This window comes from Dicentrarchus labrax, unplaced genomic scaffold, assembly GCF_905237075.1.
Source record: "Dicentrarchus labrax unplaced genomic scaffold, dlabrax2021, whole genome shotgun sequence".
Taxonomy (NCBI): domain Eukaryota; kingdom Metazoa; phylum Chordata; class Actinopteri; family Moronidae; genus Dicentrarchus; species Dicentrarchus labrax.
In genome coordinates this window covers 27384440-27398581 of record NW_026136715.1, presented here as the reverse complement: position 1 = coordinate 27398581, position 14142 = coordinate 27384440, and the positions used below count along the sequence as shown (strand labels likewise).

The 14142-nt window shown below is 41.5% G+C and overlaps 2 protein-coding genes across 9 annotated transcripts in view; one reads left to right on the top strand and one right to left on the bottom strand.

The window, feature by feature from the left end:
* prkcz (protein kinase C, zeta) overlaps positions 1–11658 on the top strand; it is a 130416-nt gene extending 118758 nt beyond the window's left edge. For all 6 annotated transcript variants that reach the window (XM_051426380.1, XM_051426379.1, XM_051426384.1 and 3 more), the window contains one exon: positions 6673–11658. In XM_051426380.1, coding sequence (XP_051282340.1) covers positions 6673–6760 — 88 coding nt within the window. In that variant the 3' untranslated portion in view covers positions 6761–11658. The remainder of the gene's footprint in view (positions 1–6672) is intronic.
* A 1444-nt stretch (positions 11659–13102) lies between these two features.
* The window catches only part of si:ch73-70k4.1 (Fanconi anemia core complex-associated protein 20), an 8167-nt gene continuing 7127 nt past the window's right edge, over positions 13103–14142 (bottom strand). For all 3 annotated transcript variants that reach the window (XM_051426411.1, XM_051426412.1, XM_051426413.1), the window contains one exon: positions 13103–13836. In XM_051426411.1, the coding sequence (XP_051282371.1) occupies positions 13764–13836 (73 nt within the window). In that variant the 3' untranslated portion in view covers positions 13103–13763. The remainder of the gene's footprint in view (positions 13837–14142) is intronic.

The window sequence follows — 14142 nt, the reverse complement described above, 5'->3', positions numbered from 1 at the left end:
GGTTTTTCACTGCTTGTGCAACTTGAGGCTTTTGAACACATACAGCAATAACTACATCATTGTGAAATGGCAGGGCATGGAGCAACAGTGTTAATTGGAGCCATATTAAATTCCCATCATACTCTGCACCGATGACAGATGTCTCTGGGTAGTTGCTGTACACCTCTGCTGTTCACTATGCGCCGTTCTCAAACCAGCCTCGGTCTGGGTGAGCCTCGCAGCTCATTAAGGGCCTAAGCGTAAGCATAAGGGGCAGTGAGACAGCTCTGAAGCTCATTTGTGACGGGGTTTGACAACGGGAGTCCGTGACAGACTTTAGAGGAAGCAATTGTGGAAGAGGCTGGGGTGATACAGGCAGGGGAGGAGGTAGGGAGATGAGTGGGAGAACAGGGTGGAGAGCACACTGCCAGTTCAGTAGTGGAGATATCAACCTGGCATCAAACACCACAGCACATCAAAAGAAGACGCACGCCTCCTCCCTGCGTCTCGCACTTTATCTCCCCACCCCTCTCTCTTCTCTCTGTTACCAAGGAGAGGGGCTGATGTCGCCCACTCCCGCTAGGAGGGGGTGATGCAAAAAGCTCTGCAGTCTCCCCTCTCTCCCACTCGTGATAGGTTTGGCACGAGAAGAAAGAGAAGTGAGAGCCGTGTAGGGAGAGAGAAGGGTAAACCCTCCATGTTAGAGATTTACATTGCGACATTAAAAGCCAGGATTGCTGGGGGCCCTTGCCAGAATGGTGAGGGGTGGGGGAGAGGGAGAGAGGCTTTAGTTTTTCTGTGCCAGCTGTCTTAGAAAATGACAGCCTCAGCCAGTACCCAGAGAATCATACTTTCTTCTTCTGTAGCCTTGGTCCTTGGTGGTTGTTTTCAGGGACTTGAATATGGTAGCTAGGACCACAATTCTGCTCTAGTCTGTCTAGTGAACCTGTTGCATATTGTAGCACTGAATATGCTGTGTTTTGGGAAATCAGTTCATTCATAAACTCATATATTCTTTCTTCCCCCTTATTTATTTATTTCCTTTAAATAACAGCCTGCAGCTCAGGAACAGTAAGTATCGAGCATATTTAGCAGAAGGTTCTCTATAGACCCTTGTTGTCAATTCACAGACTCCAGAGTTCTAGATCTGGATTCATATTATGCACACAGGCCGTGTGAGCAGCGCAGCTCAGGCGTTTCATCTACAGCACTGGCTCCCAACCTTTTTTTCATATGTTCCCCCAGAGTCCTGTCAGATGAACACAGATGAAATGTTCCAAATGTTTTCATTTGAATTGAACGCTGATGACTATAAGAGTGAATATTATTGGATTATGTTTATATTTCAATGTTATAATATACAGTTGAACTGTCTGTTTACTATTTATGGCACAAGCTTGATATCAATAATGTTTTATCTAACTATTTATCCATTATTCTTGGCTTTTTTAACCATTTATCTGTTACTTTTAACTATTTTGACTATTTATCTATTTTTCAGTCATTTATACATTTATAACTAACTATTTTTTACAGTTTATCTATTACTTCTAGCTATTTTCCATTACTCTATTTAGACTTCTCTGCTCACTTACTAAGTGTTGTTCACACACTCAATATGTTGATACATGTTTTTAATTCAATTGTAATTAATCTATTTTTAATAAGTTCCTCCACAATATTTTCACGTACCCCCTGGCATCTACACAAGTACGCCAAATCAGTGATGTAAAGATACAGGTTGTCCCCTACTTCCATGTGACAAGGCCATCATTGATGCTCATTATCAAAGGCAAACTCAATGTAGAAAGAGAGCTGGCAGTCGCAGCAGCAACTTACCTGAAACCTTATTTTTTGGGGGTATTTTCTTTCAGGCCTCTTTATTTTTCACTAATTTGCACTAATGAATCGGTGTCATCATTTTTTTATTTTTAGTTGAAACATTATAAAGTTGCACAGATGCGTCCTTAACTCTTTCTTTGTGTCCACTGTTTTTGTATTAATTAAAGCCCCCTCCAGTCAGAAATCAGTGTCCCTTCCTGTCCCTACAGTGTCCGAGGCTAGTTTCCTCCACAATTCCAAAATGAATTCAAGGATGGGATGTTGGATTCAAAATCAGTAGGCGTGACGACAAAAGTAAGGTTGTAACTAATTATTTTTTTGGGGAACTGTATTATCACTGAAATGTATTAGTAATTAGTTACACTACTAGTGACTGGGAAAGTAATATGATTAGTGTAGTATTTTTACTAGTAATGCCTTACTGCTCAACACTGCTAATGTCAACAAGTCCAAATCAGACACTCCAAATCCAAATCATTGTCCCCAAGGCACATGTTAGACGAACTGGTTATAAGTTACTGTAACAAAAAGAAAAACAAGTAAAGTTGGCAGCAGTGAGAGGTGGTCTGCTGAAATCAGGTAGTTTTTTCTAATTCTGGGACAGATGACTTTTCAAACAAACTTGCAGTAAGATTTTTTGGAGACACCACCTTGTGGGTCAATAAAAGAAATGCAGCATGCTGCAGATGTGGTGTTTGTTGCTTTATAGCCCCCTCCAGTCAGAAATCAGTGTCTCTTCCTGTCTCTACAGTGTGTTGTTGGAATGCTGTATGTTCTGCTGAAAGAGGAAAGTTTCTCTGTGCTCATTGAACATCTGATTCTAAGGGGCGGGGCCTACCAGCAGGATTTGTGACATCACAAATAGTCTGGAAGTCATCCTGGTCCAGTATGTAACTTGTACAGTGTGATGTAGAAACTTGAAGCCACCAGTGCACATCCACTGAGAATGGACTTTACAGTGAAGTAGGAGACATCTTGTGTCCAGCAGGAAAACTTTAGAAGCCAACAACATTTGTATATTCAGAGATTGTGGAGGTTTTAATGAGGTAGAAGATTTTAATGTGAAAATATATATATAGATATATAGATATATATGCAAAAGGTCAGCTGGAAGCCTCCTGAAGGGTTAATGTTCCTCTGTTTCTCTCTGAATAAATCCTTAAAACCATGTAAAATGGCATCCCCTAGTAGTATGATGTCAAGTGGGACAGAAAGAACATGGTGCAGACTAATCAGTGGAGGAACTCGAGCTGCTTCTTTGTTTCCTGAGTGTGCTTCCATTTACAAAGGCATAATAACAGGTAAATGGAGCGTAACCCCATAACTAGTGGGCTCAGAGTGGCTGGGTAAAAATAAATCTACTCCCTTAGCAACACTGCTGGCTTCTTCTCCTGCAGCAACAGGCTGTTTACTCATCTGTGTGTGTGTGTGTGTGTGTGTGTGTGTGTGTGTGTGTGTGTGTGTGTGTGTGTGTGTGTGTGTGTGTGTGTGTGTGTGTGTGTGGTGTGGTGTGTGTGGTACGTGGACTGTGTTGTAAGATGGTGAGATGAGCAACTGAAGCCCAGAAAGGAGGCCTCTCACTGGGAAAGGCTGAGAGGCTTTCTCCCTTCAGACACTAAGCAGAGGGCTTTGAAGTTAAAACAATAGGTGCGTTCACTGGACTTCCCCCTGGTGTACCAAGTGGGTGGGGGTCTCACTTTAGGGGCCACCAGCAGTATGGAACAGGTTGCAGATCCCACCCACATAGAGTGCAAGGACAAATGAATGAAGTGTTACAGTGTCTTTGTTTCAGTTTGCTGAGCAGAATACTGATGAAGCAAATATTTTTCCTCCATCTGATCTCATGTGAAGTACTCTCACTGTAGGAGTAGGTCAACCACCAATACAACAATTAGATTTAGAAAATGGTGTTTTTCTATTTTGGAGTTTCAGAGAGAATAGAGAGGCAGAAAAAAGACCACAGAGAGGGACACACAAAAGAGAAGGGAGAAGGTTTGGGAGTTGACCAAAACAAACAGTGTGTTCAACCAACGTAAATGTTGCCCTTTTTTCCAGGCTTGGATGGTTTGAAAGCATTACCAGATGCAGAATGAAGAGGAGAGAATGAGGAAGGGACAGAAGGGGAGGGAGTGAAGTGGGAGAGACAGGAGAGTAAGTCAGAAAAGCATGAGGACATATAACTGTTTTTTAACTGTTTGTGTCAACATTAAAGTAAAATTAACATTACAACACTGATAGCTTTAATGAATGCTCACGTTGTGTTGTGACGCAAATCTGTAAAGACCCCGATCAAGACATGTATTTCAATAAATAAACAAATATTCTGCTGTAACAATAATGTGTGGCTGATATGTTTTTTCCACAAAAAACATAGTTTTCTTCCTTACACAAGATGCCCATTGTCAGTGGATGTTCACTGGTGGCTTCAAGTTTCTACATCACACTGTACAAGTTACATACTGGACCAGGATGACTTCCAGACTATTTGTGATGTCACAAATCCTGCTGGTAGGCCCCGCCCCTTAACTTTCCTCTTTCAGCGATGAATGTGAAAACATCCTTCTAGAGTCAAACTCTGCACAGACAGCATTCAAACAGCACACTGTAGAGACAGGAAGAGACACTGATTTCTGACTGGAGGAGGCTATAAAGCAACAAACACCACATCTGCAGCATGCTGCATTTCTTTTATTGACCCACAAGGTGGTGTCTCCAAAAAATGCAAGTTTGTTTGAAAAGTCATCTGTCCCAGAATTAGAAAAAACTACCTGATTTCAGCAGACCACCTCTCACTGCTGCCAACTTTACTTGTTTTGTTTTTGTTACAGTAACTTATAACCAGTTCGTCTAACATGTGCCTTGGGGACAATGATTTGGATTTGGAGTGTCTGATTTGGACTTGTTGACATTAGCAGTGTTGAGCCGTAAGGCATTACTAGTAAAAATACTACACTAATCATATTACTTTCCCAGTCACTAGTAGTGTAACTAATTACTAATACATTTCAGTGATAATACAGTTCCCCAAAAAAATAATTAGTTACAACCTTACTTTTGTCGTCACGCCTACTGATTTTGAATCCAACATCCCATCCTTGAATTCATTTTGGAATTGTGGAGGAAAGATGGAAATGCTGACATTCAGCAGCAGGAAATATTCCATTACTTTGATTTTAACAAACAAAACTGGATTTTAATCGTCAGTCTGAATTTTTGGGGAAAAGGACACAATTAACAATTTCGTGGGGAGTAGCTGAAAAGTAATATAACTAGTAGTGTAACTAATTACTCTTGGCAGTAACAAAATTACTTTTGAAAAGAGTAATAAATTAAAAACAGTTTTTGAATAAGTAGCCCAACACTGGTCATTAGTTTGTGTTGATCACAATCATGCCTGCTTTATTTCAATCCACTGTAGTAATTCTCATAGAGCTCTATTATGTTTCAACTAAAGACATGCAGTTCAGCAGACTCCTTGGTAATCGTTGTTGGTAAAAGTCACTGGTTAGAATCCAGCTGGGGACCTTTTTTGAAAGTCGATCCTGTAGACTTCCTGTTGTTTCTCTACTGTCAGTTTGGTAGTAAAAGCCAGTAATGCCCCAGATATAGGACACCCTTTTCCAAACTTACTATGACATACTGATCACAAGCACAATAATTTGGGTCTAGCTCGAGGTATTGAAATCTGTATCAAGGCTGAAAAGTTCCACTCTTTCAGTCAGACCATTGAATGGCAAGTCAATCTGGACCCATCCCATACTTCATGTTATAGAAACAATACGTTATGAAGTGTAGCATCATCCGTGATTGATTAGCTTGTGGACAATCTCCCCTCACCCCCTCCTCCCGTACGGTCTACTGACAGTCACACACACACTGCAGAGAAACAGAAAGAGAAATTTCCCAAATTAGAAGAATGTTTCCCTGAATTCAGAAGTCTGAGAGAAAGTGAGAAATGAGCTGTCATTCTGGGGGAAAGGAAGCAAGGAGGTGCAAGCCAGTGTGTGTGCAGTAAGAGAGAGGGCTGTAGGGGTGTGTGCAAATATCCCAATCCCAAAGTTGGAAAGTGAATACCTATCCAATGCAGGAACATCCGAATAGTGGAATATTGGGATCCAGCCCAGGTGATTTCCCTAACATCGTCATGGCGACATTAACCGCTGGAGTGCAGTTCACCTATTGATGTACCGGTGCAAATGTAACTGATTAAATGTTATTTTATACACCAGTTGTTACGGACCTCTGACCTTCAATGAAAGTCTGTACCTCTTTTCAGTGTGCTGCTCCCACTGACTGCAACCTGTTGCAAAAGTCTCTAAAACTGCACACCCTAATTCCATTAGCCTCCATTAACAACTCATTACATACTTTAGTTTCTGATCAGGGGCAGCTGTGGCTCAGAGGCAGAGCGGGTCGTTCCTAAATCGTAAGGTTGTGGGTTTGATCCCCGGCTCCTGGAGCCACATGTCGAAGTATCCTTGAGCAAGATACTGAACCCCAAATTGCTCCCGATGCCGTGCATGAATGTTAGTTTCTGTTCGATGGACTTTACCATCACTGAGTGAATGTGTGTGAAAGGGTGAATGTGGCACGTAATGTAAAAGCGCTTTGAGTGGTCAGAAGACTAGAAAGGTGCTATACAAGTACAGGTCCATTTACCATCACAGGACCTATGGAAAAGGATTTATATTGCACTTTTCTCAGAGCACGGTAATAAGATCCTCTTTCTGTCAGTGTTGAGAAACTCCGTCCCTTTGTTCAGAACTTGATCCAGGTTTGCTGTAGATGGCATTGTGCTCTGGGTTTGTGATGAAACACCTCTAATTCCTCCCTCTGTCTCCCTTTCCTCAGGGACGTCATCAAGAGAATAGACCAGTCAGAGTTTGAGGGATTTGAATACATCAACCCCCTGCTGCTATCCACAGAAGAGTCTGTATGAAGGAGAGACCAGCTTCCTCCTTCGCCCACCTACTGTTTGTCCAAGCTGCCGTCTCAGCCAAAAACCACTCGCAAGCCAACTCTGAAAGGCGAGGAGGAGGAGGAGGAGGAAGAGTAAAGGACAACAGGGAGGCCGAACTCACCTTCTGGACCTGTCGACAAGGCAAAAGCAAACAGGAGAATGGGAGAGTTTCCTTCCTGGACGATTCAGACTGTTTTGTTGGGGTACCAAACTCTTCTTTGTTGGTATCTACAAGGAAAACAAAGACACTGGACTTCAAGAACATTCCCTGTCGTCACGTTGTCTTCCCCTTTTCTTTTTCTCCTTTGGCTTCATTCCTTTCTCCCCTCAGAATGTCCATCCTCGTGTCAAAGTGCAGCTTTGACATTTGAACAGAGAGCTGTTTCATTCTGTGCCTGCCACCACGAACACATTTCAGCCCGTCTCACATCCCTGGATGAATATGACAGTTCTGCTGAAGAATTTTACGTGCACTTTTTCTTTTCTTTTTTTAATTTCTTTTTCTATCTTGTAGGGGGGCCAACGCCTCACACGAAACAAGAATGTACAATGACAAAGGAAAAGAATAAGTTATTATTGTGTATTATAATGTAGGTAGTGAATCCAAAATTGACGATGCCTTTTTATCAATGCAAGTGGCACATTTTCATCTGTACCCACAAACTTTTCCTTTTATCTTTTATGATTTTCACAAACAACGGGGGGAGCTCTAACTGGGAGACGACTTTTTATTTAAGAAGTGCCTCAAAGATCGTATTAAGTACCATGTCTCTGATTGCACTTATCTCTTATTGAACATTTGTCTTCACCAATCATGACCAATTGGAACCGCGGCTAGACTGCCAGGGTTGGTCCAAACCATTCACATTTTTAGGGGAATCAATGTTTTTGGAGTACGGTAGCTTGTGTCAGTCCTGAGTATTTATGACTGGTCTATAGATTGACAAGAGTAGCATCTAGCATCAAAATGGCAACAACTGGTGGGGTAAAGCTAGGTGTGTAGATATTGAATAGTGAAGATTGTGTCCTGCTTACCAAGAGTTTTCCCAATGCCAAACTGTCCTTCAGAAATGTTACTGATGGGTGTTGTGCAGCATCCATACAGTCCTGTATTTGTGATGAAACCCAGCATAAAGGCGTATAAAGACCACAGTATACTCGCTGCCAATCACAGTCTGGCAGCTCCAGAAACACATTATATCAGGACTTCAGCTGAAAAACAAAAGCAGTTCATTGGCTCCGGCCTCGGCAGTGTGTACAGGCTTGCTGGCCGAGCACAGATTCTTCCACACCAGCTGCCACTGCGTGACCATCTGCAGCCGGTCGAAAAGATCACATGACCGGTTGGTTGTGCTGTCTTGTGGAAACGTGTCTCCATTTCCATTTTGGGCTCGTTGTGGGTTTCCATCTCCGCACCAAGGCTGGCTTTACACGATGTGCAACCTGAACGCAGCTCGGTCCTGTGTTAAAGTCTAAATGAAATTATAATCTGTTCTTGCAGTTAAAAATCCTGCTAGAATGATATTCAGATTTATTGTTAATATTGTTTTAGAGCTGTACAACTAATCAACATATTATGGAAATTGTCCAAGTGCAATATCACAGAAGCTGCAGTTTGTAAAATGTTTGACAAACAGCATTCTAATGAAGTACTGTACTCCACAGCTTGTTTCTCCAGATGTACGAAAACATGTTTGTTTGGTACAAACCCCAACACATGTCACATCATGATTTTAATCGTTTTTTGATTTATTGTAAGATGTTTTTGGGGCTTTCTATGCCTTTATTTGGTAGGACAGGTTAAGATAGACAGGAAGGGGGTATAGTATAGTATACTATTTACCTTTGAAATGACAGGGTTGATGCTGGATGATCATGTTTTCTGACTGATGATTTTTCAGAGAACAGGGAGCACTACTGTTTCATTTTACTCAAAAAAGTTGACAAAACCATTTTCAAGTCATTTTTCATAAGTTGGGATGAACATCATGGTAATTTGGCAAACTAAAGACTCTGAAGCAGACTGTAATATTAAATATTGAGGAGAGACTGGGGCAAGGTCAAGACGACTAGTTGGACCAACTTTAATAAATGAAGCATTTGAGTTACATCAGATCGGACCTGATTAAATACAGCAAGATTTTAGAGAATTGCTGTGAAAACTGAGTTGCATCAACTGCAAAAGTCAATTTTTACTAGTATTCAGATACCAGTATCGAACCACTAGGCGAGCCACCATGCACCCTGATTCCAATTGTTTTTTTCAGTGAAAATGAAAATTGTGATGTAAAAATTCTCACTCCTACTAATCATGAATCATATTGCAATCATAATATGTCAAACTAATCACAGTATGATTTGTTTTTACCATACTGTGCACCCCTTTATTGTTTTATTTGTAAAAGGAATTAAAGAAGGTGTTCAGAGATCCATCTGAATTGCTCTGCTAGCCTCTGAGCGGGCAGGCCAGCGTGTTTGTGTGATGGACAGCAGAGACACAGAGACACAATGGAAACACATGCACAGGAGATTGTAGTGTACGAGCAAAGGACAGACAGCATATTGTTAGTGGTGCTGAAGAACTGTTAGGGGACATGTTCATTCCAGAGCAGATATGCAGTTTAATATCAGGACGGGTCATCGCAGTCAGACATTTTGTTTTTGTTTGAACATGGAGAGTAACACAGTGCTTCTCTTCTGATTTTAACGCTGCTACTTTAAACATTTGTTCTATGTGACACAGTTGTAAATGTGACCCATTCAACTAAATACATCATTTAACCTTTTTTGTTCCGTGGACAGTTTTCACATTAGGTGTGCTGTTTTGCGGTTGACCCGTGTCTCCCTCTACGTACTGGTCCCTGAACTAGCCAGGTAAATGCCCCTAGGTCCGGGAAAAAGCTCTAATAACACTACCTGCCAAATTGTCCTGTGCTTGTACAGCAGGGGCGTTTCCAGAGAGGGGGGACCCATTATCCTTCCCTCTTTCACTCGCACTGTCTTTCAGACGCTGTAGTGGGCTCAGCTTTAAAGCTAGAGTGAAGATACTGGTATATGAAACTAGATGACCTGACGCATCCATCGCTACAAAATACTAAATAACGCTCAAAAGTTAGGCTAAATTTTGGCCATGGAAAAACAGGCATGGAATTTTTTCAATGAGGTCCCATGAACTCTGAAGTCAGGATATCTACAATGGGTTCTATGGGTCAGTGCCCCATTTGTCCCTAATTTTGGACTGAGCAAAATGCATCCGTAGCATTGACTATTGAAGAAAGTAAAATTTAGCACCAAATGTGACGATCAACTATCTTTCCTGTTCTCTGATTAGTTGTTTTCTTTTGGACCCGGTGGATTCTTGCAAATCCCATTAGGAGCACTAGGAGGAGCCAGAGGAACCTGATTGTTTCACAGTTTATCCGTCTCATGTTCTACTGTCAGGATGTAGTGAAAGTTTCAGTGAATATGACAAAAAGTTATTTCATAAAAGTCACTGCAGCTTTAAAATGTCTTAAATATGATTTTGACAGGTCTTCAAAATTGCTATGTTAAATGTTAAAAAGTTAACATTACTTGCATTTTTCAGTCTCCAACTACAACAACGAAACTGTCATGGAACCAATACTGATTTTCCTTTATATCCTTCGTACTTTTTTTTGCCAGTGTAGACGTGAAATAGGTCTTAAATTCCATTCATAATGGTCTTTAAAGCTGTTAACCTTTTGAACCCAGCAGAAACCCTGCTAAAGCATTGGCAAGAAATAGTTTTTTACAATTTCAGTTAATAGCCAGTCCTAATCAGGAGTTGTGTTTGTGTCACTTGAATGTTCTGATGAGTTTAACCTGCAGTTGCTCAGTGTAAAGCCAGCCCAACACACGGTGGTCAGCTCCCTCACAGCGGTGATTCGGAGGCTCAGCTTGCCACGCTGTCAGCTCATCTCCGCAGCGCTACGATCCATCGAAGGGATACCAGATCCTAATTTGCATTTCCCCAGCCGCTGGTGCAGTGTGTGCACAAACAATAAGAAGCCATGTTTATTTGTATACAGTAACGTTTTAGGCCGTTTTTAGTTCATGCAACTTTAACTTCATACACTGCCACCTTTATACACAGCAAGCAACATATTTTTAACTAAATTTAAGAGCCTTGCTGTTCAAAGGCTGGGATAGAATCAAACACATACACAACACATCTGAATATCAACTACGAGCACAGTTTAAAGTCACAGACAGAAAGAACTCCTCGCCTCCAAAATGAGCTCTGTGTTGATCTCTGCGTCTCCGTGCTGCTGAGAAGCTCTCCACTGGCTGAGATTTATTTGATGAAATCTGACCCGTGCTAATTTGATAAGCACATAATAGGATTAATTAGCTGATCCTGAGTCAAAGGGTCTCAATTAGCTGCAGGGCCTTTAGAAGCAGGGAGGAAACAGATAAAGAGAGGAGAGATAATGAAGCAGTTCCACGGTCACTGATTAGCCCTCCACAATGAACACACACACACACACGCGCACACACAACGAAATCGTAGAAATCACTTCAACGTTCGGGGAAGCTTTATCCTCCCCAACTCCATCTCATTTTCTGCATTTTTATAATGTCATGTTTTGTTGATCTATTTGCACTCCAGGTGAAACATTAGTGGCATTTTTATTTTCTTGAGGGACCAATGGATGAACTGGGAGTCCTTGAACCACATTGCACAGCAGTGAAGGCCATTGAGACATCTAAAGGAAAGAGAATCTCCATCTAAAAATTAATGAACTTACTCCACACATTTTTTTTCTAACATAATGCTGGTTGGATATGCTTCATTTTGCTTCATCGCATCTGTGTAAATATGTGTAATTATTAAAAATGATACTGGTTTTCCGTGATCTGAGTCCATCCTTTTTGCAGACTACAGAAGAAAAATCTTTGCAGATGCAGATTTTTTTTTGTGTGTGTGTGTGTGTGTGTGTGTGTGTGTGTGTGTGTGTGGCTTTACACACCAGCACTTCCCCTGATCACCACTTAATGTCCCCATACTGGGAGACTGGAAAAGGCAATTAACCAATATATGCCATCTGACACCATTTTCTGTGTTTATTTGATGCAGAGAAAATAAACTAGAAATTAATATTAAAAAATCTGCAGTGGTGTCTTCAACAGATTTCATCAGCTCAGTCTCGCTCCACAGTGCGTGTATTAAAGCCAGTGTGCACATTCCTTTACCATCCCTTGTGCAAGATAACGCACCTCGCCAAGCACTTGAAGGAAGTCCATAAAAGAAGGTGTGTTTTGTGCTGGAACTATACTATTATACTATACTATACTATACTATACTATACTGACAGTGTATCCATCCACCCAATTCGGTGCAGTGCCTCCGGCTATAGCACAGGTTGCCAGATGTGAACAGAAGTCTCATGTACAAAAGTGTTCTTAGATTTATGCTCTTAAGATCATTCCTGATGGTGGGCTTACATCTGATTCATAAAAGATACTGAGCATAGAAAACCTTGCTTACGCAGGTTCTAAGAGGCCCATTTGTATCCTGAGCAGCTGTGGTCTATAAATCTCAAATAAAAAATTAAACCTGACGCCACCTGCCTCAGTGAGGTTTTAGTTAGACACATGTGCGATAGATGATAAGTTAACAGTGTTATGAGTCTGTGATTAATTCACTGTATATCGGATCCAACACTTTTTTCTCTCTCCCTTTGCAGACACTTTATGCTAATCCCATGCAGTTTTTTGCATGTGGTATGAATGTGTTATTATGGCCGAGTGTATTTAAATATATATCAGTGCCCTTCTTGTGCCTCCCCAGTCAACAAAGTCTGGAAACGCCCCGGTGCAGTTGGGAACCGCTTCTCACACTCCTGTAGAATCAGTACTGCCTAAATTAGACTGAAGATCAAAATTGATCTGAAGTCTGTTTTGCATTGCACCCGACTGTTGTTCACCAAGAAATAGTCCCAGCACAAATCCCCTAAAATATATAAATAAATAAATAGTTTTGGACAGAGCTCATAGTTACAAGCACAATTGACCAGGAGAAATCAATGAGTGAAAAACTAGAGAAACAGATATTCCCAAGACAGGGTTCCCACTGATTTGACAGTACAGGACAGCACTTGCTCACAGGTGGTCATATAATTTAGCTGCTGCTGTAGCCCAGGTGTTGACTCCAGGTTTATTTCTCTGTTTTTAATGATGCAGGGTTCATGATGAAGTGTTTTAGGTTCATTACAGGTAGATGGTCAGAGTTTGGCAGCTGCTCTTACTCTACAGTTTACCACTAATTATAAACATTCATTTAGCCACGGCCCAATAAAGTTCAAGTCAAGCAGAAATTGTTTTATTTGAAAGAAAAGAAACTTTCAGAAAGTGTCCATTGCACGGACAATTAACATTGCTTTTCCATGACTGGAAAACTAGTCTCTATAAGTTTGAATTGGAGTTACATGTGAAACTCCAATGACTCAGAATGTAGTAAAAAGGTAGCACAATGTGATCATATCATCATTAACAATTCCACTGATGTTGGTAACATCCAGGCCGGGTGCAATTTGTGTTAAACTGAGTCAGCTGATATTTCTGTACAGCTGTCTGAGAGTTTGTGAGGAGGATGTGGCCTGGCTGGATTGTCATTTTAGTTTGGGGATCCTCTTGACCAGCTGGAATCAAACACATCAGAGGCCAAGAGGCTCAAGCAGAGCCACATTCAGGATCTAATGTCTAAATTGAAACATGACAGTAGGGTCCCTCTGAGGGGAGCCATCAGAGATCCACAGTGAGCATCCTGGTTTACTCAGTGTCTGGAGTCCCCCTCTCAGTGTAACGTCCTCAGTGAATGGTGAGCTCTGTGCGAGCTGCTCTCTGTGCGAGCTGCTCTCTGGGTGTGTCCCTCTCCGTACGATATGAACCTGGAGTGTGTGGCATCTGGGCTCCTCCTAGCTCCTCCTAGCTCCTGGACAGCCGCCAGCATCCTGTCTGCTCACCAGGTCACATCCACATTGACCTCCGACAGACACTGGGCCAGGTGGCCGTCACAGTCCATCTGGGTGAACCTGGAGAGGCATGAACAAGCAGATCCACTGTTGGGACTGACAGTGAACACACTTTTACAGAATGATACATACAGTCCTGGTTGGCCTTTTATCAAAACTCATACTTGAAATTCCAATTGATTAGGCTTTAGAAGATGACAATATTTACATATTGACTGAATATCAACTACAATTCTACTACACTCTGATTCTGTCCCTGCCTTAAAGAACTTTACATCAGAGTAAAAGAAAACTGCATATTTTGCAATACTCTCTTGATTCTTAAAACAATATCAATTATTTTGAATTAATGGTATACATGCAAAG